The following is a 27446-nucleotide window of genomic DNA, read 5'->3' on the forward strand; positions in this document are numbered from 1 at the left end:
GCCCTTAGTTTCATTGACTTTTCTGTTGTTTCTTTTGTCTCTATTTCACTTATTTCTGCTCTGATCTTTATTATTTCCTTCCTTCAGCTAACTTGGGGGTTTGTTTATTCCTCTTTTTCTAGTTCCTTTAGGTAAAAAGTTAGATTGTTTATTTGGAATTTGTTTTATCTCTTGAAGTAGGCCTGAATTTCTATGAACTTCCGTCTCAGAACCACTTATGATGCACCCCACAAATTTGACTCTCTTGTATTTCTGTTCTTACTTGTCTCTAGGTATTTTTTTTTATTTCTCCTTTAATTTCTTAAATGACTCAATGGTCATTCAGTAGCATGTTGTTTTATCTCCATATATTTGTGGTTTTTCCTATTTTTTTTTCCTTATGGCTGATTCCTAGTTTTATACCCTTATGTTTGAAGAAGATGTGTAGTATGATTACAGTCTTCTTAGATTTATTGAGGCTTGTTTTGTGACCTATGTGTGATCTATCCTGGAGAATGTTCCATGTGTATTTGAGAAAAATGTGTATACTGTTGCTTTTGGATGGAATATTCTGTATGTGTCTATTAAGTTCATCTACTATAACATGTCATTTAAGGCTAATGTTTCTTTCATGATTTCTGTCTGGGTGATCTATCCATTGATGTAAGTGGAATGTTCAAGTCTCCTACTCTTCTTTTATTGCTTTCAATTTCTTCCTTTAGTCCATTAATATTTGCTTACATATCTTGGGACTCTTGTTTGGGGTGCACGTATATTCATAAATGTTACATCTTCTTGCTGGATTGACCTATTTATCATTATGTAATGATCTTCTTTGTATTTTATTACAATGTTTGTTTTAAAGTCTGTTTCATCTGATATAAGTATAGCTACTTGAGCTTTCATTTCCATTTACATGGAATATCCTTTTTTGTCCCTTCACCTTCAGTCTCTGTGTGTACTTGCTTTTGAAGTGAATCTCTTATAGGCAGCATATAGATGGGTCTTTTTCTTTTATCCATTCAGCCACTCTGTCTTTTGATTTGATAGTTGAAACATTATCTCCTTTAATTTGTTAGTTTGAACGTGTTCAAACCAACAGAGAATTTGAGGGAAAAAAAAAAAGAATACTTGTGTGCGTCTCACCTACATTCATCAACTGTTACACCTAGCAGTACCCATTGAATTTCTTTTTTTTTTTTTTTTTTTTTGTCTTTTTGCCATTTCTTGGGCCGCTCTCGCAGCACATAGAATTTCCCAGGCTAGGGGTCCAGTCAGAGCTGTAGCCACCGGCCTATGCCAGAGCCACAGCAACACAGGATCCAAGCAGCGTCTGCAACTTATACCACAGCTCATGGCAACGCCGGATCCTTAACCCACTGAGCAAGGCCAGGGATCGAACCCTCAACCTCATGGTTCCTAGTTGTATTCGTTAACCACTGTGCCACGATGGAAACTCCAGCCATTGAATTTCTTTTACATATATGCGTTTCTCTTACATTTGCCAAATCATCTGAAAGTGGGTTGCAGATGTCATAACACATCAATCCCAAAACTTTGGTTTATATATCTCTTTTTTTTATATTTATTGGCTTTACAAACACAGTGGAACATTTCATCCAAGTTTTCGTTAAATCATTTGTATTTGTATTTCTTCTGTGGACTATCCATATCATCTACCTACTTTTCCATTGAGGGTATAGCACTGTCCTCATCAGTATCTATGATGTACATGAATGAAAGTTGCAACAGATACTACCCAAATGCCACTCAAACCTCCTAACAAGGTGCTGGGCCATGTACACTTGGATAGCCAATGGTGTGTAAGAAATTTCCTCTGTAATTTAAGATGTGGCCTTGGCTATTGCTATTTCTGTCAGTGAGAGGTGAGGTCTTATATTCAGCATGTTGACTGTAAGCATTCTATTCATGATCAAAGACTATGGAAAGAATCAAGGTTGAATGGATAAGCACTGTTAAACACACTATATCTAAAAGTAGAGAGACTGGTCCTGTCGGTTAAATTACTTTTTTTACTTTTTAGATGAAGACTCCTAGTACATTCTATATACTATCTTTCAAGTATTACAGGATGAGTTTTACCAAATAACACCACTGTCCCAAGGGCCACTACCTTGATCTGTTTGCAGTTGGGATTTCGGCAAAAGAACTCTTTGCTATCCACTTCCTTAACCTCAACATCCTTCCTGAGCAACCATCCTGGGACCATCTGAGTGACATCAGGGGGGCTCTGGGTATGCTATATTTTGGCCTTCTTTCTCTCCAAGACAAGGTTTGTATTTCTTTCTTCTTTAGTACCTTGTTAGACTATGAACCTCCCCTGAGTTTGCCAGTAAATAAATCACACCAGGCAGATTCCCAGCCTGGCAGTTATAGGTGGAAGAAGCTTTCAAATTTCAGACCCTGAGCTTTGCACAGGTGCTTCCCTCTCCTAAATTCCAGGGCCCAGCTATTTATTTTGTGGCTCTCTTTTTATTAGTATAACATTTAATCCCAGAAATGGGATGGTACTAAATGTCACGCTGAGTTTGTGCAAGGTCTGGTCTTGATTCACAATATAGACACAAGCAGTGCCTCAGGGAAGCAGGTCTCCTGTCTCTTCCTCCTCTGCCTGCTGATTTCCCTCCCTCCATTCCCCTGCTCTCTCTTTTCCTTTCCTCATCCTCGTTTCCATTTCCCCTGCCCTTCAAGACAAGATTTGCAGGTGCTGCACCCATAGTTTCTGGAAGCTCTGTGTCTTGCAAAACATATTTCTTTCACAAAATCATGAAATAATAAAGTCATAAAAGGAGAAGGCAGAAACCAGGCAGGTGTCAAAAGTGCTTGGTCCAGGAGTTCCCATCGTGGCACAGGGGAAACGAATCTGACTAGGAACTGTGAGGTTGCAGGTTTGATCCCTGGCCTCACTCAGTGGGTTAAGGATCCGGTGTTGCCATGAGCTGTGGTGTAGGTTGCAGACGTGGCTCAGATCTGGTGGTGTTGTGTCTGTGGCTGGCAGCTACAGCTCCGATTAGACCCCTAGCCTGGGAACCTCCATATGCTGTGGGTGTGGCCCTAAAAAGACAAAAAGAAAAAAAAAAAAGTTCTTGGGCCAGTTATTAAGCTCTAAATATCAGGCACTCTGACAAAGACAGCTCCACACCTGCCAATAAACCCCCATTCCAGGAACAAAAGTGATCAGATGATGTGTGTTCACGTTGACCTCTCTACCTTCTCGAATCTCCACACCTATACCACGACTGAATTCGAGAGCTTCTTCCTTTGTTCAGATTGAATAAAAGCATCTGTCTCTGGAGGCAGCACAAACAGGCCTGTCCTGGAGAGGCAGGGATTTTACCATCATTGGGACGCCCTTTTCTGCCCTGGGAGCAGCTCCTCTCCTCAGCACTCCCAGGGAGCCACCCATCCCCAAAGCACCTAAAACTTGCCCACCTGAGAGGACGGAAGGTACCAGCCGGTGTGACCACAGCAAGCGTGTCAGTCACTGTCTCCTCATCTGGAGCAGGAGGCTGGGACTTTGAGGAGTACTGCATCTGGCCAAGTGAGGCTGCTCTTCTGTGGCGCTGAGACTTAGTGGAGGTGGCTTTTGGTTAATCCATCTGGCTCTTTGAAATCCCTTGCCCTTTTTGCCCTAGTTAAGACTTTTAGAGACTTTCGTTAGCACTTGGCTGTCTCTTATCATTCTATATGGTTTCCTCCACTTTTAACTTAAGCTGATATTTATTTATGGGATTATATACCTATTATATAGTTCACTATTCATTATAGAAATCTTATAATGGAGTATGAAGCATCGCAAAGAAGGAAAAAAGTCCCAATCCCATAGTTCTGAAATAACCACCATTCATAATTTGATGTCTTTGTGTCTCACATTTTATATGCTTAAAATTATATCATTCTACACATACTTTTATAGCTTTGTTTTTCTCACCTAACATTGTACTATAAGCATTTTCCATTTCATTAAATATTCTTCTAGAACATTAGTTTCATTGGCTACAGAGTATATTCCATCTTGTATTCCATCTTATGAGAAGGTCATTGTTTATTTATCAGTGTCCATTATTTAGGATGTTTCAAGGAGAGTGCTACTATTAATAATATTTAAATGAATATCCCTGAATCCTTCCTAAGGATAAACATTTAGAAATAGAATCACAGACTCAACAAATATGCACATTTTGATACACGTAATGATACATGTACATTACCCACCAAATACAATGTGCCAATTTATATTCCAACCCTAGCTCCCCAACTAGATTATGAATTCTTTGAGTCCCTCTAATATGTATCCCCCACAGTGGAGGCCATGTTGGGTATACAGAACGTATTAATAAATAAAATTAGTTTCACTTAATATTCATAGTTACCACATAATTAATCAAGCCCCACTTGCTACCTTGCTTGCTTCCATGTTATATGAATGTATGTATGTATGCATGTTATATATGCAAAAGATAGGTGTGTGTCCCTGAGCTAAATATTGATAATACCAGTGACTCTGATCCTTATTACTTCAAAACTGATAATAATGATCAGCACAAAGTGAGGTAAAGGAGTGTTAGGTTAAAAGAATCTGGAAGCTAAAGTAAGGACTGAAAACTTCTTATTTAATATGGTATTATGGGCCCATTGTTAAAAATGAATTTATCACCTTTCTAAAAGAGAACAGGATTGAGGATGTAGTTTAGGATATGGGCTGGCATCACCCAGGTGCTGTGCTAGGATACAGAACACTACTGCATGATGGGATGCCAACTCATCCCATCATGCCATTTATATACCTGAGCCAGTGCCATTTATATAAATAAATCAGGGCTTCATTCTCTTCACCCTTCTTTCCCACTGCCTCACACCATTCTGGAGTATTTGTTTCGGGAACTGTAATCACTGGGCACACTTTTTAAAGAACAGCTCTGTTTCTCAAAGACGGTGTTCTCTCTCCTGCTTTTGTTTCTAAAACCCATATCCCCACATCCCCTCTCTCCTCTGATGAGACATATCCCAAACACAGTTTCCATAAGATTCTTTCTAAATTAAGGTCATAATCCATTGCCCCCCGCCAACATACCCAAATCATTCAGGATTTTCCCTTCTTTTCCACTGTTAAGTTCAAACTTCTCTTACTAGCAAGAAAGACCTTTCGCACAATGATGCCAGCTAACACTCTTTCTTCACAATTGCCTTACAGGTGCCCAGTTTAACTATTCATGATTCCTCATATATACTCATTGATTTTTTTCATACTACACAAACCTTGCTCAAAATGCTCCCTTTGCCTGGAATACTTACTAAATTTAGGATATTCTACCTTAGCAATTAATGTGTTTGTCTGTTCTCCTACACTTACTTGTAAACTCTTTGAGTATAAGAACTTTGTCTTATCCATCTTAAAATCCTTCTTAGGGATACAGCTGTGTTGATAGGTAAAGAGGGATCCAGGATGTCTTGTTCACTTTATGAGATGTCATTTTCTGTATTCAACAAAAAGTGGAGGTGTGTACTAGCCATAGGGGAAAGAAAATCTTAAGAATATTGTTTTTGTACTTCCCATCATGACTCAGTGGAAGTGAATCTGACTAGTAACCATGAGGATGCAGGTTCAATCTCTTTCCTCGTTCAGTGGCTTGAGGATCCAGCATTGCCATGAGCTGTGGTGTGGGTTGAAGATGCAGCTCAGATCTGCTGTTGCTGTGGCTATGCGTAGGTCAGCAGCTGCAGCTCTGATTTGACCCCCTAGCCTGGGAACTTCCATATGCCATGGGTGTGGCCCTAAAAAGACCATAAACAAACAAACAAACTATTCTTTAAAAAAAAAAAAAAAAAAAGGAAAATTGTTTTTGACATGGATTTGGCCAGTAGCATCACATTATATAGTCCATGCCACAAGCCTTGCACACAGACTAAAAATTAAAGAGAGCAACATTGTAAAAGTGGTTGCTGGTAGCTTCCAGCTTTGCTGGCTGAGATGGGAATGTGAGCCAAGGGATGTGGACACTTCCACTGACAAGCCACACCCAGACCTGTGTGTTCCTGGCTGCCCACTTTCCTATGGCAGCTACTGATAGGATGCAAGCAAGGAGCTTGACACGTAACTGGCAGCTGCACTAAACCAAGTTGAGTGCTTATTCAGGAATCCCTGTAGCCATTGCATTCTGATCACAATGTCCTGGGGCTGAAACAAAGGCTCTGAGCACCCACTCTAGTGCACGGTGAGGCCAGAGTTGTGCAGAGTCTTGCTCCCATAAATCTAACCACTTCTCAAGCCTTATATCTTTCAAAAAGATGGAGGTTTATACTTCTTTGCATTGTTTTCTACTTTCTTACTTTTCCCCATATTTCTAGATGTAAAACAAAAACAAAACCTTTCCTTTTGTTTTCTTGGCGTTATTGTCCAGTTATTAAATTCAGAAAAAACAAATATGACTCACCAGAAAAGATTGTATCCACACATGTGGAATCTTTTATACATGAAGAAAACAATCAGAAAAAGAAAATTTTCGGTAAATCTGAAAACAAGAATTCATAAAGCTAATTATGTTAAAGCTTAAAGAACTCTTAGGGTAATCATCTTGTCTTAGGCCTTTTTTTGTAGATGAGGAAACTTAGGGTTGAAAAAGAAAAAAAAGAAAAGATGACTCAGCATCAGATCACCTGGGAATGCAAAAGCTGAGCCTAGAATCCAGGTGTTTTAACTTTTTTAATTCAAACATAATCCTCAAACTGTCGGTTCTTTTCGGAATAAGCTCACCTCCCATCCACACTCCAAAGCATGTCTATTATGCAGAAATTATTCCAATAGTTGCATTTTCACTTCTTCTTTAACCAGATTACTGTGGCTTTTAATATTTTTTGTTCATCAATTGCCTCGTTACTCTTCAATGCCTATAGTTTTGTGTTTATTTTTCTTTCAAAGTCTTGAAGCTGACAAAAGCAAATTGTTTATGTCTGAATCTCTGCATTCACTGTCCTAAAGAGTTTTTTATTTTCTTCTTCAAAAAATGTACTCATTTACTTGCTTCTCTTGATTTTTGGCATCTTCCAGCTCAATTTGGCCAACTCTGACTGACCCTAGAGAGATAAATCTTTGTTAAAGACATGTTTACCATATCTCTCTTGCCAACCAGAAGCTAATGAGATAACACAGTGCAATGTCCCCGAAGACTGGGGGCCTGGGATACATTTTCTGTTAGTGGCAACACCTGCAAAATTTTCAAGGGCATTTTTCTAAGACAAAATTGAAGATCGAATCCTAGAAATAGTTGAATAAAAACAGAAAGAGATGAAAGAGTACTGGTAACATCTTCCAGAGAGAAGGTCATAGACTCCAATACAAGGCAGCTCATCATGGCATGTTGAGAAATGCACACACCAAATCATGCCCCCCCACCCCGCACATCGCAGGCTGTCTTGAGGAGTGATGTTCTACAACCAGGTAGGAGTAAGAGGCTGTTCCCTTCCTTCCTCTTCTCCCCCTCTTCTCCCCCATCCCCTCCTTTTTGATCTACTTGCAAAGGGAAGAGCTGCCATGGCTTGGCATGGGGAGGATTGGGGGGCAGGGGCAGGGGCAGGACAGGAAGACCTAGAGCAGGGCATGAGGCTAGGCAGTTTTACAGGGTTATGGGAAGCTGGCATCCAGCACCAGGGAGACCATGTGAAAATACAGAGTCCAGGAAGCCAGAAGTCAGAACGGATCAGAGCCGCAGAGCTAAGAAGACATGAGATAGGAGAATATGGATGTTAGTCAGCAAGGAAGTGGAAGGAGTCTGTTTACCAGGAACAAGAAGATACACTTCAGCTTACCTTTTGGACCAACCAGCCAGTTGGTGCCTACTAGGTAAGCAGGTCCACTTTTCTTCAAGGGCCAGAGGACATGCATATGCTTTGAGGATATATAATAATTTTTCTTTGAAAACATAGGACTAATATTTGTGTTCAGTTCTCAGAATTTTTTTAAGTGATTTCAGATTAACTTATCTGATTATTATCTAGGAAAGCTTCTTGTTTTTTATTTTTAATTTAAAAAAAATCTTTTTTTGACTTTTTGCCTTTTCTAGGGCTGCTTCTGTGACATACGGAGATTCCCAGGCTAGGGGTCAAATCAGAGCTGTAGCTGCTGGCCTACACCAGAGCCACAGCAACACGGGATCCAAGCCGCATCTGCGACCTACACCACAGCTAACAGCAACTCCGGATCCTTAACCCACTGAGCAAGGCCAGGGATGAACCCGCAACCTCATGGTTCCTAGTCGGATTTGTTAACCACTGTGCCACGATGGCAACTCCTAAAAATTTTATTGAAGTATAGTTTATATAATGTTCTGGTAATATCTTTTTGTTTGTTTGTTCTGGTAATATCTTTTTGGGGGGTAGCACCTGTGGCATATGGACATTCCCAGGCCAGGGATCGAATCCAAGCTGCAGCTGTGACCTATGCCACAGCTGCAGCAATGCCAGATCCTTAACCCACTGAGTATCACATCCGTGTCACTGCAGAGACAATGACAGATTCTTAATCAGTTGCTCACAGCAGGAACTCCTGTTGTATTTCGTTTTCTTTTCCTTTTTTTAATTACTTGAATTTTTTTACATTTATAGGTGTACAGCAATCAGGCAGAGAAATCTCAAAACAGGCTTCTAGGCAAATGAAGGTGGGGGCTGACCTGAAGTTCTGATACCATCAGTTCACACATAGTTATCATGTGTGTGATGAAATTTACTGTCTTCAGGCTCCTGAACAACATGGGTGGAGTTTGACCTGTGACTGTTACATACTGACATTCCACTCTGCTGGAACCTTCTCAAGGAGATGTTTGGGAAGCAGAGGGATAGAATTCTTCCTGTCTTGCCAGCCCGCCAGCCCAAACATGATGGCTTCTGAATTCCCTCTAGTTCTTTTTTGCTAAAAGTTGTTTCAAGAGTAAACATACTCTGTTTCGTTGCAATTTTTAAGAAGAAGGGGAGGGAAGGCCACCAAGAGACAATGTGTTTAGATTAGTAACCATAAATTGTGACCTTGAATAATTAAATACTATCTTGAGATCTTAGTTTCCCAACCAAAAAGTTGGTATTATATTGGATCAGCTTTGCCAACTTTATAGTTAATTAATGAGGCTCAATCCAATAAGCATGAAAATTCTTTGAACATCTTTTGAATGGAAAGAAAAATTACTATTCCTTAAGCTATCTTAAATTCTTCAGTTGACTAGATAGTGACATATTTTACCCCTGCTTTCTTACCATTTCTCTCTAGAGATGCTCATTTTAAATCTCCATGTAGAGATCTCAGAGCTTAGGCATAAAGATGATGGCGTGTGCCTCATTTCCTCTCTAGGGCACATGCAGACATCCCTCCTGTGGGCTGCCATCATGGCAGTAGCCAGCATACTGCAGGCTCTTCTGACCTAAAAGCTTTTCCCAGACAGCAGTTGCTTCTTCCATAGCTAATGCAAAGATACAGCTGGCCCCAGCCCCCACAACTATCCGAGTGGAAAGCCAGAAAGGGAGATACTCCTAAGAAGCAAGTACTAGACCCATCCTCTCTAAGTTCCTGTTGTAAATAGCCACACTGTAGATGAGAACTTCCTACCAGACCACGTGACCTCCCCTTTCCACTTCCTAGTCCCAGCCTAGGAGGCTCTAAGAATGGCTAAGCCTTTCTACTTGAATCAAGTTCATTTGTTAAACACAAAAAACTTCTAAGCTAAAACAAATAATGTCACAACCAGAGTTCCAGAATGGTATGTGTTTAGCCTTGTTTTCTCTCAGTGCTACAAAAAATATACGACTCAAATCGCCAAGGGAAAGAAAAAAGGAGACGAGGCAAGAAAACCCAGGGCAAGCTGTGAGTGTTCTCAACCTCCGCTTCAGCCCAGGAGTGCTTAGTCCATGCCTGGCCTTGCTAGGAGTGGTCCCCACGGTGGACATGAGCAAAAAGTCAGCCCTTCAAGGAAATGGCATGCAGGTTTGGGGAGGTTTCAGAGCCTGGTTTTCAAGAGGATGGCTTTGTCCTCTCTTAGAAACTGGAAGCATGATTCCCCGGAATCTCATATCCTCTCAGATTTCTACCTGCCCAGCAGGCATCAGTCTTACCAGACATTTTTTTGAAGTAAAGATTATTTGGAGATATACATGGGCCTCAACCTTTTCAAAGAGAAAAGCAAAGAAAAGGGCACAGGGTTGCCTTCCCCATTTTCTGAACTGAAATTAGAAAAAGATCTTTGCCGAGTTCCTGTCGTGGCTCAGTGGTTAACGAATCCGACTAGGAACCATGAGGTTGCAGATTCAATCCCTGGCCTCACTCAGTGGGTTAAGGATCCAGTGTTGCCATGAGCTGTGGTGTAGGTTGCAGTTGCAGCTCAGATCCCAAGTTGCTGTGGCTGTGGCGTAGGCCGGTGGCTACAGCTGCAATTCGACCCCTAGCCTGGGAACCTCCATATGCCACAGGAGCGGCCCAAGAAATGGCAAAAAGACAAAAATAAAAAAAAGATCTTTGCTCTTCTATCTCAAATATTTCACGAACATGACCAGGTAGTGGTGAAAGAACATCACATGATGTTCAGTGATGGAGATTGTTCTGTTGGGACAGAAGGGTCGAATGAGGTAGGCCAAAGTGGGAAAACCAGTTAACCCCACATGGGTCATTTAAGCAGGAGGAGCCCGGTGTGGCTATACCAGATTTGATCCAAGAGATAAAAATCACAGGAAATAAAGGAGCAGGAAATGACAGGCCAAAGGCAGCGTGAATGCTAAAGCAGCAGGTGTGTTTGTGTACTTTCTCTGTCATAATGTGGCCATGGGTTGGTCTGTGCACGGGTCAAGGGTGAAGAACTAAGGTCTACGAGAGCTGAGTCACGAGTGCGTTTAGGAGCCTGAGGGCCCAGACCAGGAAACAGTGTTATTTAAATCCCAGTTCAACCCCACCTACTGGATCTGACCTTGGGAAAGTTGTTTGTACTCCCTGTGGTTCGGGTTCTTCATCTATGAAATAGATATAATAGTATCTACTTTGAAAAAAATATAATTGATCCCATAGGGTTTATTTCATGAGGATTAACGTGTTAGCACATGTAAAGCCTGAGCCCAGTGCCTGACACATAGATAATGCTCAGTAAATATTAGCTAGCGTAAGTTTTCTCTTCTGTGGCGATCTCACAGAGGTGTTGAAAGGCTTAAGTTAAACAATGTATATGACGCATTAGGCTCAGTGCTCCATGCATACTAATTAATACAGAGCAGTCGTGGAAAACCAGACAAGTCTGTTTTAGGGGCATGTAGGCAACAAAAGCTAGGCAGAGGGTTAAAAACAAGCATGTTGAAATCAGGGCACAGCCTGAAGGACACGTTCTTGGCTAGAGAAACTCAGGAGATCAGGAGCAAAGAAGGGCAGACCAGGCAGTGAAAAGGGTTGGGAATTCAGGCAGGCAGATAGCAAACGGGGCCCCAAGAGGGCGGTGACTGATTTTGAGGAAAAAATATCCACCCCAGACAGGAAGTCACTAGTAACAAACTTCCTGTGATATAAGGGATCTAACTCTGGCCAGGCTGTGACCTAAAAGTAAAAATAAATGAACCGACCCCACATCTCCCTTGGACAGAAACGTGGCAGAAATTGTATGCCCATTGCTAAAGGCAAGATAGGTGGTTCTTCCATGTTCAAGTTTAGCTTCCTGTCAGGGATGGAGAAATGACTTCTGTGTTTGCCCCAGACTTCGTGAATCTGTTTTTCAAGATAATGAGGCTGCAAGCTACCCAGAAACCATCCTCCTCAAAGAGAACCTGCTGACAAACAGCAGTGTTGTGGAGAAATCCAAGGTGTGGTGGGCTCTCTTGTCAAAAGAAAATGGCGAGCAAGCCTCTCAGCCGTGTGGCAGCCTTGACCATGCAATGCTTGACCAAGGCGTTCTTGGGGCCTGGAGCTTTTATTACCTTAGCAAAAGCAGGACAGAGAGCGTTGCTCATAGCAGTGAATTAGTTACCTGGCTCTTCTCTGGCAGATGTTCCAAGCCCAGGGTTTTTGTTGAGAGTACATTTGAAATGCTTTTCTCTTAGCATGTATTTGTTTGTTTATTTATTTATTTATTTTGTCTTTTTGCCTTTTCTAGGGCCGTTCCCATGGCATATGGAGGTTCCCAGGCTAGGGGTCGAATCAGAGCTGTGGCTGCCGGCCTACGCCAGGGCCACAGCAATGCAGGATCCGAGCTGCTTCTGCAACCTACACCACAGCTCACGGCAATGCCAGATCCTTAACCCACTGAGCAAGGCCAGGGATCGAACCTGCAACCTCATGGTTCCTAATCGGATTCGTTAACCACTGCGCCACGAAGGGAACTCCTCTTAGTGTCTATTTAAAATGAGCTATACATTCCAGTAGATTATGGATAAGCCTTAGGTAGTAATCTGCTCTTCATTTAGGTTTTGTGTAGGTCAAATGAAAATAAATACCAGAGAGACACCCATCTTGAAATATACAGCAGTCTGTCTGGAAAGGCAAAGTCAAGACCATTCAAAAGTTCTGACGTAAAAAACACTTAGATTTTTGGCGGTAAAACAAGTTTTACCTTTGAATCCACTCTCACTGGCATCATGCAGCAATCCTCACCATGAGGCCCTGAACCTGACTCTCCTTGAGAAGCAACTTGGCTGTCTTTGGATATTTGACATGGTGCAGACAGAGCTTATGATTACTTGTTGTGGCCTCATCCTGAATGTCCCCCTGTAACCTCATTCACACAGTGACAGCACTGGGCGTCTGTCATCATTAACATCTCAATCACCAATAGGTGGTTCTGCTTCTAAATCACTATTTTAAAAGTAAGATATGTGGAGCTGAACATAAGGATATTTATCTAACTTCGCATACTAAGGATAATACACTTTGAGTTTGCGGTCATGATAAAAATGAAAAAATAAGTATTGGTTATAGCTTTTCTGAATGAGTCACCAGTGGCGATCTTTTCACAGTGGAAGACTTCTGAAATTTTGAGGTTTAAAGGGAAAGTAAAAATCACACCAATGCCTAGAATATGAATGAGTAAGTTCTTAAATATAGTATTCAAATGAGTTTTCTTTGCATTTAAAAAAAAAAAAAGAAGAATCTGGTTAAACTGTTTTGCATGAATGCGTACTTTCCCCCCGGCCAATCCCCACATAGCCTGTGAATACATATTTCTGTGATAATTAAATTTTAGATGAAGAGTCCATAAAGGGTAAGCATGAGCAAAAGTAACTATAGGACACAGTCAAATTAAATTCTTATGATTCATTAAACAGCCATTAAAATAACCCATCAGGGCTAAGCTGTTGGGGTGGTAACTGGTGCATCTGCTTGTCACCAGTGAGTTGCTTGGAGCTTTGCCCTGCAGCATCCTTTCTACTGGGAATCACACAGGAAGAAGGAAGCACAGCTGGGAGCCTCTTCATTCCATTGTTTGGCAGGCTTCTTAGAAGAGAAGGTGTTACCTGAAGATGAAGTGATTTCTGTGCTGGGACCTAGACATTGGTGAAAGGTTCTGGCAGAATTGACCTACTTGAGCGTGGTTTGTATATGCGTGATGCGCCACCTAGTGGTTACATCAGGCTAACGTTGATGAAAAGAAAAATGGTCTTTTCTGGTCTCTTTTGCCCCTAAATTCTCCAGCACTTGTTTGGAGCAGCAGTAGGAAGCCTCATTCTATAGTCTATTTGTGAGGAAGAAAAAAAATCTACATTCTTAAAAGCCATGCCTTTACCCCAAATTATCTGACATTATAGTAATAATTTGAGCCAGAGGTTGCAAGTTAGCAGTGTTTGGCCCACAGAATACTTTTTTCCATTTTGGTATATAAAGGTATGATGCACACAATGAGCACAGATCTTCAATGTATAGCTTTATACATTTTACATTTGGAAAATTTTGCATGTGTATATAGTCCACATAATCACACCTGAATCAAGATGCAGAATGTTTCCAACATGCCCCTGCCCATTGAGCTCCCACAGAGAAAACCTCACCATAGATTTGTTATGACATCATTAAAATATACACTCCTAACCCTAACCTCTGGGAAAGGATGAAATCTTGTAATCATCATTTTAATAGTTTGCCCCCCAAAGGGACAGTTTTTTCATTAAAACATTCTGTGTCTAAACAAAGGTACCGTTTCTGGAGTTTACTGTTTTTCAGAATTCAGGTAGCATCATGTTACCTCTCTCCTCAGTCTAAATTCCTCACATATTGTTTTCCTTACCAGGCTTCTCACTGAGAGATCTATCCATTCGTGTCACTAATTGTATTTTCCCAAGTGTCTCTGCAGGCAGCCAATCAATTTTCAAAGAAATCCCATTACTTTTGAGCGGTATCTCAGAGGTGCTGCTGACTGTCACAGCAAAGCCTATGAAATCTGGTACAGAGTTTCAGAATTAATGTGCATATCGCATCATCAGCGACTGCATGACCCTCCATTCATAATAAGCCAAGCAAATGGTAATGGTGGGAAAGGCTCACAAACCTATAATCCAGCAAAGGCTAATTTATAATGCAAAGCATCTCACAGTCCTTGTTGCCATTTCTACAGGACCTCTTTCTGTTTAAATGAAACTAAATTCCCTCTGAAGGCCAACACGTTTAACATGTCAAGAAGCAGAGCTAGTTCTGAAATAAAATTATTGTGATTTTTCCAGAGCTGTCCTGTGCATACCTGTTTCTTTGATTATTGAGCAAACACACAGCCAATCAACCATTAGGTCCAGCAAGCCCATTACTTCCAGGTGGTTTGCAAGGTGCTGGAGATGGAAAAGTATGAGGTATGCGTGTGCTCCCTCACTGTCATGGACATGGACTTTGTTTAGACCTGTTGTCCCCTAGCCTGCAAACTGGTGTATAAAGACATGACTGCCTCTTGGGTAATAAACAAGGCAGGAGTATAGAAATTATCCTGACTTGGTCCTTTTTACAAATAACTTGTGGTTTTTTTTCCTAATTATTTGTCATGAATTTAGAAAGAGAAGAATGTAAAGAAGAAAATACAAAATTCCTTAATCCACTATAGAAAGTCTATAATGGCTTGGATTAATTCCTTCCAAGGAATTATAAATATTTTTTTTCTGTGTACTAATATGTACTTATTTTATGGAGTCAAGTTGTGTTATGATTTTTCTCTGAACATAAGAAACTCTTGAAACAGGTCTAATATTTTGAGTGACTTCCCAGTTTCTGGAATAAGGATGAAAACTAGTTTTTCCTATTATTGGAAATTTTGGTTGCTTGCTGTTTTTTAAATACTTATAGAGATTTAATCCTATTATTTGAAATGAAGTCTTTGGCTTTCTACCATACCTAATAGCGGGAACTTCCAGAATAGGGTTAAATAATAACAGTGATGCTGGTTCTTCCTGATTATAAGGGCAATAACTCTGGTGTTTGTTAAATATTATGACCATTGCTGAGTTGAGTTATATAAAAATCATATGAAGTCCTTTGAGTTCTCATTTTTAAACGTCAGCAATGAGGAACTGAACATTGCCAAATGCCTTTCAGTGCTGTTGGATTAATTAGGTTGCTACCGATTTGGCCTATGGATGTGTGATAATTATATTAATAGGTTTCCTAATATGGGTCCCCCTCCACCAGAATGAATACCACTATATCATGGAGTAACACACTTTAATGAATTGTCATATTCATTGCCATGCTATTGACCTTAAGATGTAAACATCCGGAGTTCCCGTCGTGGCGCAGTGGTTAACGAATCGACTAGGAACCATGAGGTTGTGGGTTCGGTCCCTGCCCTTGCCCAGTGGGTTAACGATCTGGTGTTGTGTAAGCTGTGGTGTAGGTTGCAGATGCAGCTCGGATCCTGTGTTTCTGTGGCTCTGGCGTAGGCCGGTGGCTGCAGCTCCGATTCAACCCCTAGCCTGGGAACCTCCATATGCCGCGGGAGCAGCCCAAGAAATAGCAAAAAAAAAAAAAAAAAGACAAAGATGTAAACATCCATGTGTATGGACCATTGTTCTTGAGAGATAACGAGTGTGGCAGGGTTAGAGCTGGACTCTGTCTCATTCTGGTCTGTGAATGCAGGTTGCTGAAATTGCGGATGGGGAACCTATTTATGCCTGTCACTCATTCTCCTTTTTAAAGCTCTTATTCCCAGCTGCAAACAAATGTGTTTTGTTTTTTTTTTTTTCCTTTTGTGAATTCATGAAGTTCTTTTCTCAACCTCTCTCAAAGCACTCGCCACTCATATTAAAATTTTCTGTATATCTGCCTTCTGTTCTTGTATGAGTGGTCTCTATCTTAAATTCAGTCCCTCCCCCTTAGCCACTGAGTGGTATCCACCTAACTTCTCTTGTAGGGTCCTGGCAAACCACTGCAGTGGCAGTTAGGTGAGTTTTGTTAACCACTTAGATCTCCAAACTAGACCTGCGATGAGCTAAGGAGGAAAGCAAGAAAATGAGAGTGATTCCAAAACTCTCAGGTAGTGCTTCTGCACAGCAGTGGTATGAGTCCAGAAGGCATGAGTCAGCCTCCAAAGGCTTAGTTGCCAGCACAGCAGGGGCGAGAGTGATGAAACCAGCCCATATGTATCTGCCCCATGTGGCAGCTCCATCCTGGTTCTGATGGCAGATCACAGAGAGAACGATTACTTCAAATACTTTTGCCTACCTCAAATACACACTAAGAATACTCATTATATTCTAATAATTTTTTTTTTTTTTGGTCTTTTTGCCATTTCTTGGGCCGCTCCCACAGCATATGGAGGTTCCCAGGCTAGGGGTCTAATCAGAGCTGTAGCCACTGGCCTATGCCAAAGCCACAGCAACTCGGGAATCCGAGCCGTGTCTGCGACCTACACCACAGCTCACAGCAACGCCGGATCGTTAACCCACTGAGCAAGGCCAGGGATTGAACCCGCAACCTCATTGTTCCTAGTCAGATTCGTTAACCACTGTGCCACGATGGGAACTCCTATTCTAATAAATCTTTAAACTTTATTTATTTTTTCTTTTTGGCTGCACCCTTGGCATATGGAAGTTCCCAGGCCAGGGATTAAACCTGTGCCGCAGCAGTAACCAGAGCCACAGCAGTGACAACACCAGATCCTTAACTTGTGCACCACCAAGGGAACTCCCTAATAATTTAAAAAACAAAACAAAACTCCTTCCAACATTCATCTCAAGGCATCACTCCAATATGATATCTTTCCATGGGCAGTTCTTTCCCTAACCCTAACCCTAACCCTCTAGGGGCTCCCTTACTAGACTATAAATCATTTGATGACAGGGATTAGGTCTTAACTATATTCTGACTTCCCTTGTTCTAGGCATATAGTTTCACCTTAACTGTTTCTGGAATTAATTTTAATCTTTTTTTTCTTGCAATGTCGTGTAATTAAATGGCATTCCTCACACTTACTTAAAGACCCAAAGCAACTTCAAAGACAATCCAGGCCTTTTAGCAAGCAGTGAGAAATAGAATCATTATCAAAACCTAATGGAGGAGTTCCCGATGTGGCTCAATGGTTAACGAATCCGACTAGAAACCATGAGGTTGCAGGTTCGATCCCTGGCCTTGCTCAGTGGGTTAAGGATCTGGCATTGCCGTGAGCTGTGGTGTAGGTCACAGATGTGGCTCAGATCCCAAGTTGCTGTGGCTCTGGTGTGGGCTGGTGGCTACAGCTCCGATTCGACCCCTAGCCTGGGAACCTCCATATGCTGCCAGAGCAGCTGTAGAAAAGGCAAAAAAAAAAAAAGTAATGGAAATGAATGGAAGAAATGACAATAAAAGTGAAGAGGGAGCACAAGTACACTGTTCAAGCTAAAACCCAAAGGAAGGTCATGCTGCCAGGGTTATTGTTCAGGCGAGGGTTCTTCTTAGTACCTGGTCAACCTTCAGACCATCCTCGCAGGGAGCAGTTAGTGGATGTTGTTGACTTTGTGTTTCTGTGCGGTACTGGAGTTCCTTTGAAGGCAGAGTGAAAAGTCATGTTCATGATTACTTTCTCCTTTTCCTTAGGGTGTTAAATACCACATTATTTGAAAGTTGGGAGATTGTTGGACCTTACCCTTCCTGGTGGGTTTTTAACCTACTGCTGTTACTAATACAAGGCTTGAACTGCTTCTGGTCTTACTTGATCGTAAAAATAGCTTGCAAAGCTATTTCAAAAGGCAAGGTAAGATGAAACTCACCCTTTCCAGTATGTCCCAGAAAATTATGGTTTGGGGTTCTTCTGAATCAATAAGAACATTATTTATGATTTAAAATTTCATCAAAACTGGTTTTTTTTTTCCTTCAAAATCTAGCATAACCTCTTGGAAACACATACAAATGTTCATTTTCTTCTGTTCAGTTGACTTTTTCAAGTTTCTAGCATTGCTTTGCTGAATGATCCGCATTTATAATTTTAGATTCAGTGGAGATAGATTATTTGCTGTTTTCCTATTTTTTGTCTCCCTGGTCCTTCTCTGATTATACTAAGCAGAATTTAATAATTTTCTTTTTTTATGAGAAGGGTTAGCTTCAGACAGTATGCCCATTTATGGCTTCTCCAATTAAAAAAAAAAAAATTTTTTTTAGTCAAATCTCTTTGGTTAACAATGGGCTCATGAAGCTGATTTGAATAAAGCTTCCTGAGTCTCAACCCCTCTGTGTAGAGCAATGACTTTTCTGGAAGGTTCTCTGTGACATTTTCTTACTTTCGTTGTTTGTTCTCTTTCTTCTGCCAACCTGGAAGTCTGGGAAGTGGAACCCTTTACATGTAAGTTTCTTACCCCTCTCTCTCTGTCTGCGTCCTGGTCCCATGTTGGCCTGTTGGAGGAGCACCCCGGTGCTCTTGTTTCTGTGCATACTGTTCTGTCTAATCTCTTGGCACTGACTAGAGGCTCTAACAGAGACTCCCACCAGCTCCTGAGGGATGCTAGGAACAGCTCAGTTAGTGCCCCTTTGTGTAAGCTTGCATTCTGCTAAATGTTGCATGATTCAGCAGAAAAGGAGAGGAATTTCTTTCATTGGTGTTTAACATGTTGGCTAAAAAAACAAGAAATAGACCAAAGGAAAGTAGGAGGAACAGACTAAGTAGGGGAGAGAATTAGCATGGTCCAGAAAGGAGCGTCAGCTCTTGGCTAGAGCTGCCCTGGGCCGTGGGATAGCATATGGCCACTTTGTCCTCGGTATGGGGACTTGGAGCATCTAGTCACATACTAGGAAGCCAGTTCTTGGCATCAGCTCTTATGTAAATCCAAAATATTTTGAGCAATGAATTGTTCAGAAGCAAAAGTTTGTTTTTTTCCTCTGTGACCTCATACTCTTTAAAATGAGCATGAATTTCTGTCCTCATTTGAATACAAATTAAATCAATGTGCATGATACTGTCACTATGACAGCAGTCTCAGAAGATGCAGTGGTGCCATGGATTCAGTGATTTATATCCTCATTGCATTGCTGCTTCCACCAGATACATTGTCTTCTCTCCAGCTTACTCCTTCAACTTTACAAAGAGATAATCATTAATTTTATTCCAGATTTCAGGCTTCAATTTTTTTTTTTTTTAGTGGCTGCACCCATGGCATATGGAAATTCCCAAGCCAGGGACTGGATCTGAGGTGCAGCTGCAACCTAAGCAGCAGCTGCAGCAACATCAGATCCTTTAACCCACTGCCCTGGGCTGGGGATCAAACCTAAGCCTCTGCAGTGACCTGAGCCACTGCAGTCCAGTTCTTAACCCACTGTGCCATGGTGGGAACTACCAAAATATCTTAATTAACATTGCTGCTCACCTAGGACAGTAAGAGTCATCTTGGCCATAGGTTATGGACTTTGTTTTCCTGTGGGTTATTTTCAGATACTCTAAATTGTTCCTTTCTTCGAAGGTAATATAAGTATAGATTTTTTTTTTCCCAAATGCAATTAAAAAATAATTCTTACTAAGAATGCACATGTAAATTAATCACTCTCTAAAACGAGTTTTCATTCCTATTACCAGTTTAATAGATGACTAGTGGATTTTTAAATGTAGTGGAGCTTTTATCCTAATGCTATCTTTGTGACCTGTTTTTTTAAGTTAAAGTATCCTTATAATTCAGTCATTTTGGTGTTTCCATATCTCAGTCTTCCTGAAGATGGTCCTTGTTGGTTGAGTCTCATCTGAAGGGGCAGTGGGGAGTGAGGTCCATTTTTACGTATTTACTCAGCCATCTCTGCTTAGACTAGAGGAGCAGTTCTCAGCTCTGACTTCCTTCTGTCCCCACCCCACCCCAGGGAGGTGGGACAGGAGATGGCGTTCTCCTGCAGTAACAGTGGCTTCTCAAGTTGGCAGGGCTGTGGGCTGCAGGGATCTCCATTTGGAGGGTGGGGTGTGATGACACAACGAGCATAAGATATAGAAAAGCCCCCCAGTTCATTCTGAGAAACCTCCCAGGAGACTGTGCCAACCTCCCCACCCACCTTTTGGAGAATCACAGGTGACTAGATTGGGAAACTTTCTGTGAAGCCAAGAGAGCCACCAGGTCCCTGTTGCCACCCCACTTAGAAAATAAGTAAATGACGCTCAGTTACTCAAAGGTCATAAGGATAAAAATGCTTACCAGGTTGTAGACATAGAGCAGGAGATTTCACTATTTTAATATTAAAAGCAGTGGCGTATTTCCTTAATTTCTTCCTACATCCCTTCCTTGCTAGGCCATATATTTTCTTCATCCTCCATGGTAACTTGTAGATTTTTATCCTGGTACCTTAGCTTACCTCCTCATGACTAATGAGACTGAATGGAGGATGGAAGAATCCTAGATGGATGGGAGCCAATTCATGGTGATCTTTGTCAGCAGATTTGCCTTGGGAAATATTGTAAACTAGACCTCACCCAGCAAGTGCCCCCAAATGCCTCCTGCTGCCATTAGTTGTTACGTAGTATTTAAAGCAAAATTTCGACTTAATTCCAGCAAACAACAACAACAACAACAAAAAATCATAAAAGAATGCATTAAAAAAGCCAAATAAGAGTGATGTTTTGATGGTCAGACATCAAATGTCAATGATGGTCAGAGCTAGTGACTATCTCCATTCGTTTGTGGTTAATCGAGAGCTGCCTTTAGATGATTCTCAAGGAGCGTATGGTCATCAGAGAAGAAATAGATCCATAGGTACCAAATTCCTCTAGTGTCACCTTAGTAGCATGGTATGCCACTTTTTCAGGAAGAGTGGGATTTATGGTCTAGTATATTCTCAATATGCAAAGGCACCTTAAGAACGTCAGCAAATCTAGCCACCTATGATGCCTGATTCCACCTACATTCCTTGATAACTGACTTTGTCACCCAAATGGGTATCTTCAATGAAAGGGAATGTATTACCCTGGCAGTGTTCCTCTCCTCTCAGGCTTTTTAATACTTGGATCTGTTTTCCTTCATATATGAGTGCATGCCATACCTTCATGATCCCTTAGGACCTGGGTGCACTCACCTTCTTGCATTCCACAGGTATCCAAGGATGATCGAAGTGATATTGAGTCCAGCTCAGATGAGGAGGACCCAGAACCGCCGGGGAAGAGCCCCCACACTGCGACCACCACCAATGGAACCAGTGGTACCAACGGGTATCTCCTCACTGGCCCTTGCTCCCTGGATGATTAATTCCTACAAACCAGAAGTCCCAAACAAAGTGAACTGTTTATTCCTGGAAGTCTTTACTAAGTTGCAAATGCGGTTCCTTTCATAGTATCTCAGCACCAGAAACAAAAATTAAGATTATCAAAGCATTTTGAGTAGTGCACTGCCGTATGTCCTGTCTGTGAATGAAGAAGTCCCGTTCTCTATGTGTAGGCATGCTGTATGTAACTGGCACAAGGGAACAGTATTTGCATTTGCACTGTCTTAGAATATTATTTATTTTTTGTATTTGTTTGTAAGTCTGTGGACAAAAAAGGGTTTCCTCACTCCTTTTACTCTCTGGGTTCGTGACAGGGAAGGAGACGCTCCACCTGCTTCTACCCCTTTCTAATGCTATAACCCAATCCGCCGGTCGCATTGGCTTAATTTGTCACTTAGAGCAAGCAAAAGTCAGTGCAAGGTTCTCGTACAGCTCCAAATAGCTTTGCTTTGTTTGTGTTACAGTGCCCATTTTGAACTGGCCTGTACAGTCTCAGTGACCCTTCTCCTGGTATAAACTTTAAACAGGATGAGCTCGCTTTTGTAATTGTCACTCTTCTTGGGTCAATTAGCTGTTCCAATTCAAGAGTGTGGTTACTGGAGGACTTAAAAATGTTTGTGCATATTAAATTGCTGTGGAATAGACTTGATTTCTTGTGCACACAGCCAAGATTTTTTCAATGAGAATGTAACTAGGTGGGGATTAACTTTGCAGGTACAGGGATTTTTTTTGTTTGTTTGTTTGTTTTTAATTCTCTATTATGGGATCAGTGCTCTGGCTCTAAAAGGAGATTTTTACTTAAGGGCATAGTTACAAAGAAATCCCTCTTCTTACTGGGAATCTGTCCCAGGACCTGAGAACAGCATAAAGAGAGGAACAGATTTCAACCAGATTTGACCACCACCCCTGTCATTAGCACAGTCTTCTGTCATGTCGTGAAAAGAAAGGAGAAGCTAAGTGTATTTGGGGACAGAAAAAGACTTTCTAAGAGTTGGCCAAAGTCAGTTCTGGCGCAAAGCACTTTATTGCAAACAGCTTTCGAGAAAGTGCTCTATCTTGTATTTGATCTGGATGTTTTTTATTTTTCTGAGCAAAATAAAGCCAATGGGAGAAAGACCATTTTACCCTTTGTCTTTTCTCCTTAAACTTAACCCATAACATAACAGCAGTTCCTGTTACTAGAAACTGAGCAGTGTTACACTTTAAGTCCCTTTGTTTGCTTCTTTGGAGACCTGTTCAGTTTCCAGGAATTTTTATTCAAATAGTGCTAGTTCTGGAAACACAATAAAAATTGTATTCAGCAATGAGAAAGATAACTAAAAAGTTTAAGTTTTAGTCTCTTACAGGCCAGTGTTATTTATGAATAGAAAAGGAAATCATACACATAAACCAAAGATTTTATCTCTTTTCTCTCAACTTTTAGTAAGGGGAATAAAAAGGTATTAGAACTATTTCATAAATCAGAAAGACCATCATCTAAAGCAAGAGTCCCAAACCACAATACAGTGATAGCAATGGATGAGTCAGGGCTAGTGAAGGCACCAGAAAATACTAGGGAGTGTATGTCCCGCTCAAAACCTTTCATTCAATTCAGTTTTTTTAAAAAATGGAAATAAAGCTTCGTGCCCACAGTGTGTAACCTGAGTGTTAAAAGTATACTCCCGAACAAAAACCTTTCTCTGTAATATTAAAACTTCCCCCACTTATTTACAAAACAGTATGTTTCTGGTATGGTCCATAGTAATAATTAAAGAGACTTAGGAATATGTCTGCTTGTTTATTGAGGAAATAGTGTGACTACTTCTCCTTGTAAAGCCTTATTATTTCATTTCTCAGAACAGGGATGTGCCTAGGAGTGTGATTTGTGGATGGTTGAGTTTGTGGGACCGATCCTTAAACATCAGAAGTACTTTTAGTCAGCTGAACATCTGCTAAAATGTAGATATATAAAAAGTGTCAGCAAGGATGTTATACCTAAACATTTTTTCAGAAGGTGAAAGTTTCTTATCAACCAAAATATGGAACAGAAGAGTGACTTCTGCCTCGCTTTAGCGTCTAGAGCAAGTCCGCTGATGGGTGCAATAAACCAGAGTCACAGTGTGTTCAGATTTGGATCATCTGACACTCTTGAGCAGAGAAGAATAATTTCAGAAGCTCTGCTTGTAAATTAAAGGTTTAGAAGCATTGCATGAAATGAAGACAATTAAGTCTATCCTTAGCAAAGACATCTGAACAAGCTTTTGTTTTTCCTAAAAGTCCCTTAGAAGGAGGATTGAGAATTCTCAGAGCCTCTCTGACCAATGGCAGTACCTTAACACAGTCCTCTATGTATGTATAGATTTTTATTTAACTTGACATTTTAGTGCAAAGGTTCTTTTCAACTAGGCAAGATGGCATTTGTAGGCTTTTTAAGATGAAGAATTAATATATCTTTGTCGACTGCTCTCCCATGGTGGCCTGATAAGGCTGAGAGAGAAATATATGTGCCAGATCCTGTCTTCTCCCTATGCCAGGCCATAGCTTTGGAAGTGTGTTTTGTAAGTTCAGCTGTAGGTTAGTGAAAATGTTGTTTCCCATTAATTAACTTAGCCTGTCCTGGTCACAATCAACCCTTACCAAGGTACAAAGGGGTATGTAGGAGGGAATCTAGAAGAAGTAACCTTTTATTCACCAATATTAGAGCTTTTCTAGATTGCTTGAGTGGGTGTAGAAAACCAAGTAGAATTCGGCCTTGGGTCACTAAATAATATAAAAATGTGTGATCTATGTAGGTATATGTGTGTTTCTCAAAAAAAAAAAAAAAGTGATAAAACCAAAATATCACCAACTCATCCTTATCCGTATTCTTTTCATCAAAACTATCCGCCATGTGTAATAGAAACTTCCCGCCTCCCTGTCCACTTCCTGTTTGTGCTACCCACACAGTTGAGAGTGGTAGGCTCCTTTCAGTCTCTTGGCCTCAGAGCTAAGATCATGGAAGGCTTAACGTTAGCATCTAAATAGTTCCCATTTCCAAATTTAGTGGTGCAAACATTGAGAAAAAGGGAGCAACTATAAGTATTTTGGATTATTAAACTAAGTGCTTGGAAAAAATCCATATGATTGCTGCTTCACCCCAGGATTTTATTTAATATCCAACTCCCACCAGACTGTGAGATAGATGGCATCCTAAGGTACCATCAGGTAATGAAACAGGCATCTGACAAAGATGAACTAGGAAGAGAGGTAGGCTCTTCAAGAAAAGCAAGCCATTGGGTGAGAGGAATAACTCTTTAGCAAGATAAAATAAGGTCACCGTTAGCCAAAAGGGTGGGTGAACCTCAAAATGTCCAGTTCTGTTGCCAGACTTTCCATTCTGAGTATTTGGTAGAATTTGAATTGGAGTCAACTGAATGCTTGCACCTTAGGTAGAAATAGTCCAAATCTTCCACTCTGTGTATTTCAACCTCGTTGTTATTTGGGCATGAAAATCATATTTCATTCCAGCTTACCTGAGTCGTTACACAAGAGCTCTTCTGGGAGAACTTTATGGACACCCATGATTGTTCCCAATCTGGTCATGGTTTTGCATTGATAGTTATTTTTGTCCCCTTCTTGGAAATATTAATGCCAAAGTTGCCTGACTATTTGAGTATTTTCTCTTAATCTGAAGAATAAAAAAGTATACAGAATAATTCCAAAGGTATTAAATAATTTTCTTTGTCAGTATGTGTGATGATGTCATTATGTCCAAAGAGGCTTGAAGAAATCCTTTGGAAATAGAGGTTAAATGTTTACATTTCACGTGCTATTTGAAGTCTTAAGATTCTAATTAGTTTACCTTTTTTTTCTTTGTCTTTAGCTGGTTCCTCCTTTGTGGATAAATAGTAGTAGCCATGAAATGTATCTCACGTTCAAATAGAAAAAAATCAAATCAGATCCAAGTGGCCTGACGGGAAAGTGATTAACAAGGCACTTTCAGCTTCTTAGTAACGTTTATGGAGAAAGAAAATGCAGTTAGCTCTAAATACTGTACTTGCTGTCCAGCATACTGTCCATGGAAGGAAGACTCTTAATCACAAACAGTTCATGCAAAATGCAACAAGCTATTTTTTTAAAACGAAGACATCTTTGTCCCCAGAGTCGATTTAAGTTTCTCTTGGTAAAATGAAATTGTGCCATTCTCAGATTACCAGATAGTAGTTAGCACTGGTTCACTGTGGCCACATTTTAACTCTTCATCAGTACTAGGCTGGGAAAACACTCTGGTTTGCATTCATATGCATGGTCCCCTCCCCTCCCCTAGAGGGCGCTCAGTAGATGCTGAGGATGCCCGTCCACTCGCCCACTCTACGCTGTTGGAACTCCTCTAACATATACTCAGAGGAAGCCTATCTGAGGCTGGGTTTTTTGGAGAAAATTGTATTAGAGAAATAAACATCATAAGAAACTATTAACAACATCAGCAGGCACCCAAAGGAGAACCTTAGTCTTTCCAATGTGAGTTCAACCAGAAGCCTTTTAAAAGGCATGTTACCAAATGGCCACAAGCTAAGACCCCATCGGATCAAAGAGATGAAAGTCTCTGCAGGCAGATGGCACCTGATATGGTATCTCTTCAAGACTAAGCATTCTCAAGATGGCTCAGGAAGGAATGGGAGGGGACCATCAGGCTAAGGTCTCTCTTTCACTCATATTCCTTGAAGCCTCCTGGAACTCTTAATAAAAGGAAGCCAGAATATTGTCACTTGTTGGCTGTTGAGTTGCCAGCAGCGTTTGTGTCACTTGTGTACCACACTTCCTTCTCTGCCTGATTCCATTTTTCTTAAAAAATATTGTGCCCCTGTGAGCCTATTTCCTTGAACACAAATCCATGAAAGTTCGGCTTCCTATTTTGGTATATGTTGCATGGCCTGGCAACCAGGGAACAACAGCTGTTGGTGTAATTTCTATGTTAAGTGAAAAATTAGATTTTATAGAGACAGTTTTTTTTTTCTTTTGGATCTACAGTAATTTTTTTAAACTGTCATTGTGAAACTACCCTTAGAAAATGAAGGGTTTTTATAGATTTGTTGCCAAAGGGAAGTTTGCTCTGTAATAGGAACAGTTATGTGGTGATTCTGGAACTTTACCTTAGAGCTTCATTCATGTAAACATGGAAAACACCCTCCAAGTTTGATCTCCCAAAGTTTCATAAAGCCTCTTAGCTCATGATTTTCATCAAGTCTTTACCCACATGATCAGTTACCTCCATAGCCATTTGGTGTCATGCTAGGGGGAAGGGGTTAGTTTGGGGATTTGATTTTTTTTTAACTTGCTGTGAGAAATAGGATAGGTGACAAAACCTTTCTTATTTTCTTAAGACAATTCAGTGCTTGAGCATCTCTGTCAGAAATGGAATGATGTACTGTTAGCCAATTAGAATTATTTTATGTATTGTTAATTGTGTTTTGCTGATTTTTATATGAAAATATAATTATTCATTCTTGATCTCTGGAAGTAATCATTATTATGAGGATCATTTTACTTTGGAAACACTTTCATAATAAAGATAAGTATTAAGAGTACAGAGTTAATGCCCTTTTCTGTAAGCGCTACCGAGCTCGTGTTGCTAAGATGCCACATCTTGCTGGAAGAGGTTTATTTCAGGGTTCACATCATCCTGTGATTTTCTTGCAAGCCTCCTCAAAACCCAGTAGTTGCTATGATGATGAAAAAGGAATGTAATATTTATATATTATATATGTTATATGTTATCTTGTTGAGAATTTAGCTAAACTACTTGATAACATTGCCGTCTCCGCATCTGTTGTGTTGCCAAACAGCCTGCAGGGACTGTTGACAC

At 40.7% G+C, this 27446-nt stretch overlaps 1 protein-coding gene across 3 annotated transcripts in view; it reads left to right on the forward strand.

Moving 5' to 3' along the window:
- Positions 1–27165, forward strand: part of CERS6 (ceramide synthase 6) — a 334471-nt gene extending 307306 nt beyond the window's left edge. The window contains exons 9-11 of one of the 3 annotated variants that reach the window (XM_021075469.1): positions 17996–18152; positions 18714–18737; positions 21454–27165. In XM_021075469.1, coding sequence (XP_020931128.1) covers positions 17996–18152; positions 18714–18737; positions 21454–21606 — 334 coding nt within the window. In that variant the 3' untranslated portion in view covers positions 21607–27165. The remainder of the gene's footprint in view (positions 1–17995; positions 18153–18713; positions 18738–21453) is intronic. The other 2 variants (XM_021075470.1, XM_021075471.1) reach the window with 2 other exon arrangements.

The sequence above is a fragment of the Sus scrofa genome, chromosome 15, assembly GCF_000003025.6.
Source record: "Sus scrofa isolate TJ Tabasco breed Duroc chromosome 15, Sscrofa11.1, whole genome shotgun sequence".
Taxonomy (NCBI): domain Eukaryota; kingdom Metazoa; phylum Chordata; class Mammalia; order Artiodactyla; family Suidae; genus Sus; species Sus scrofa.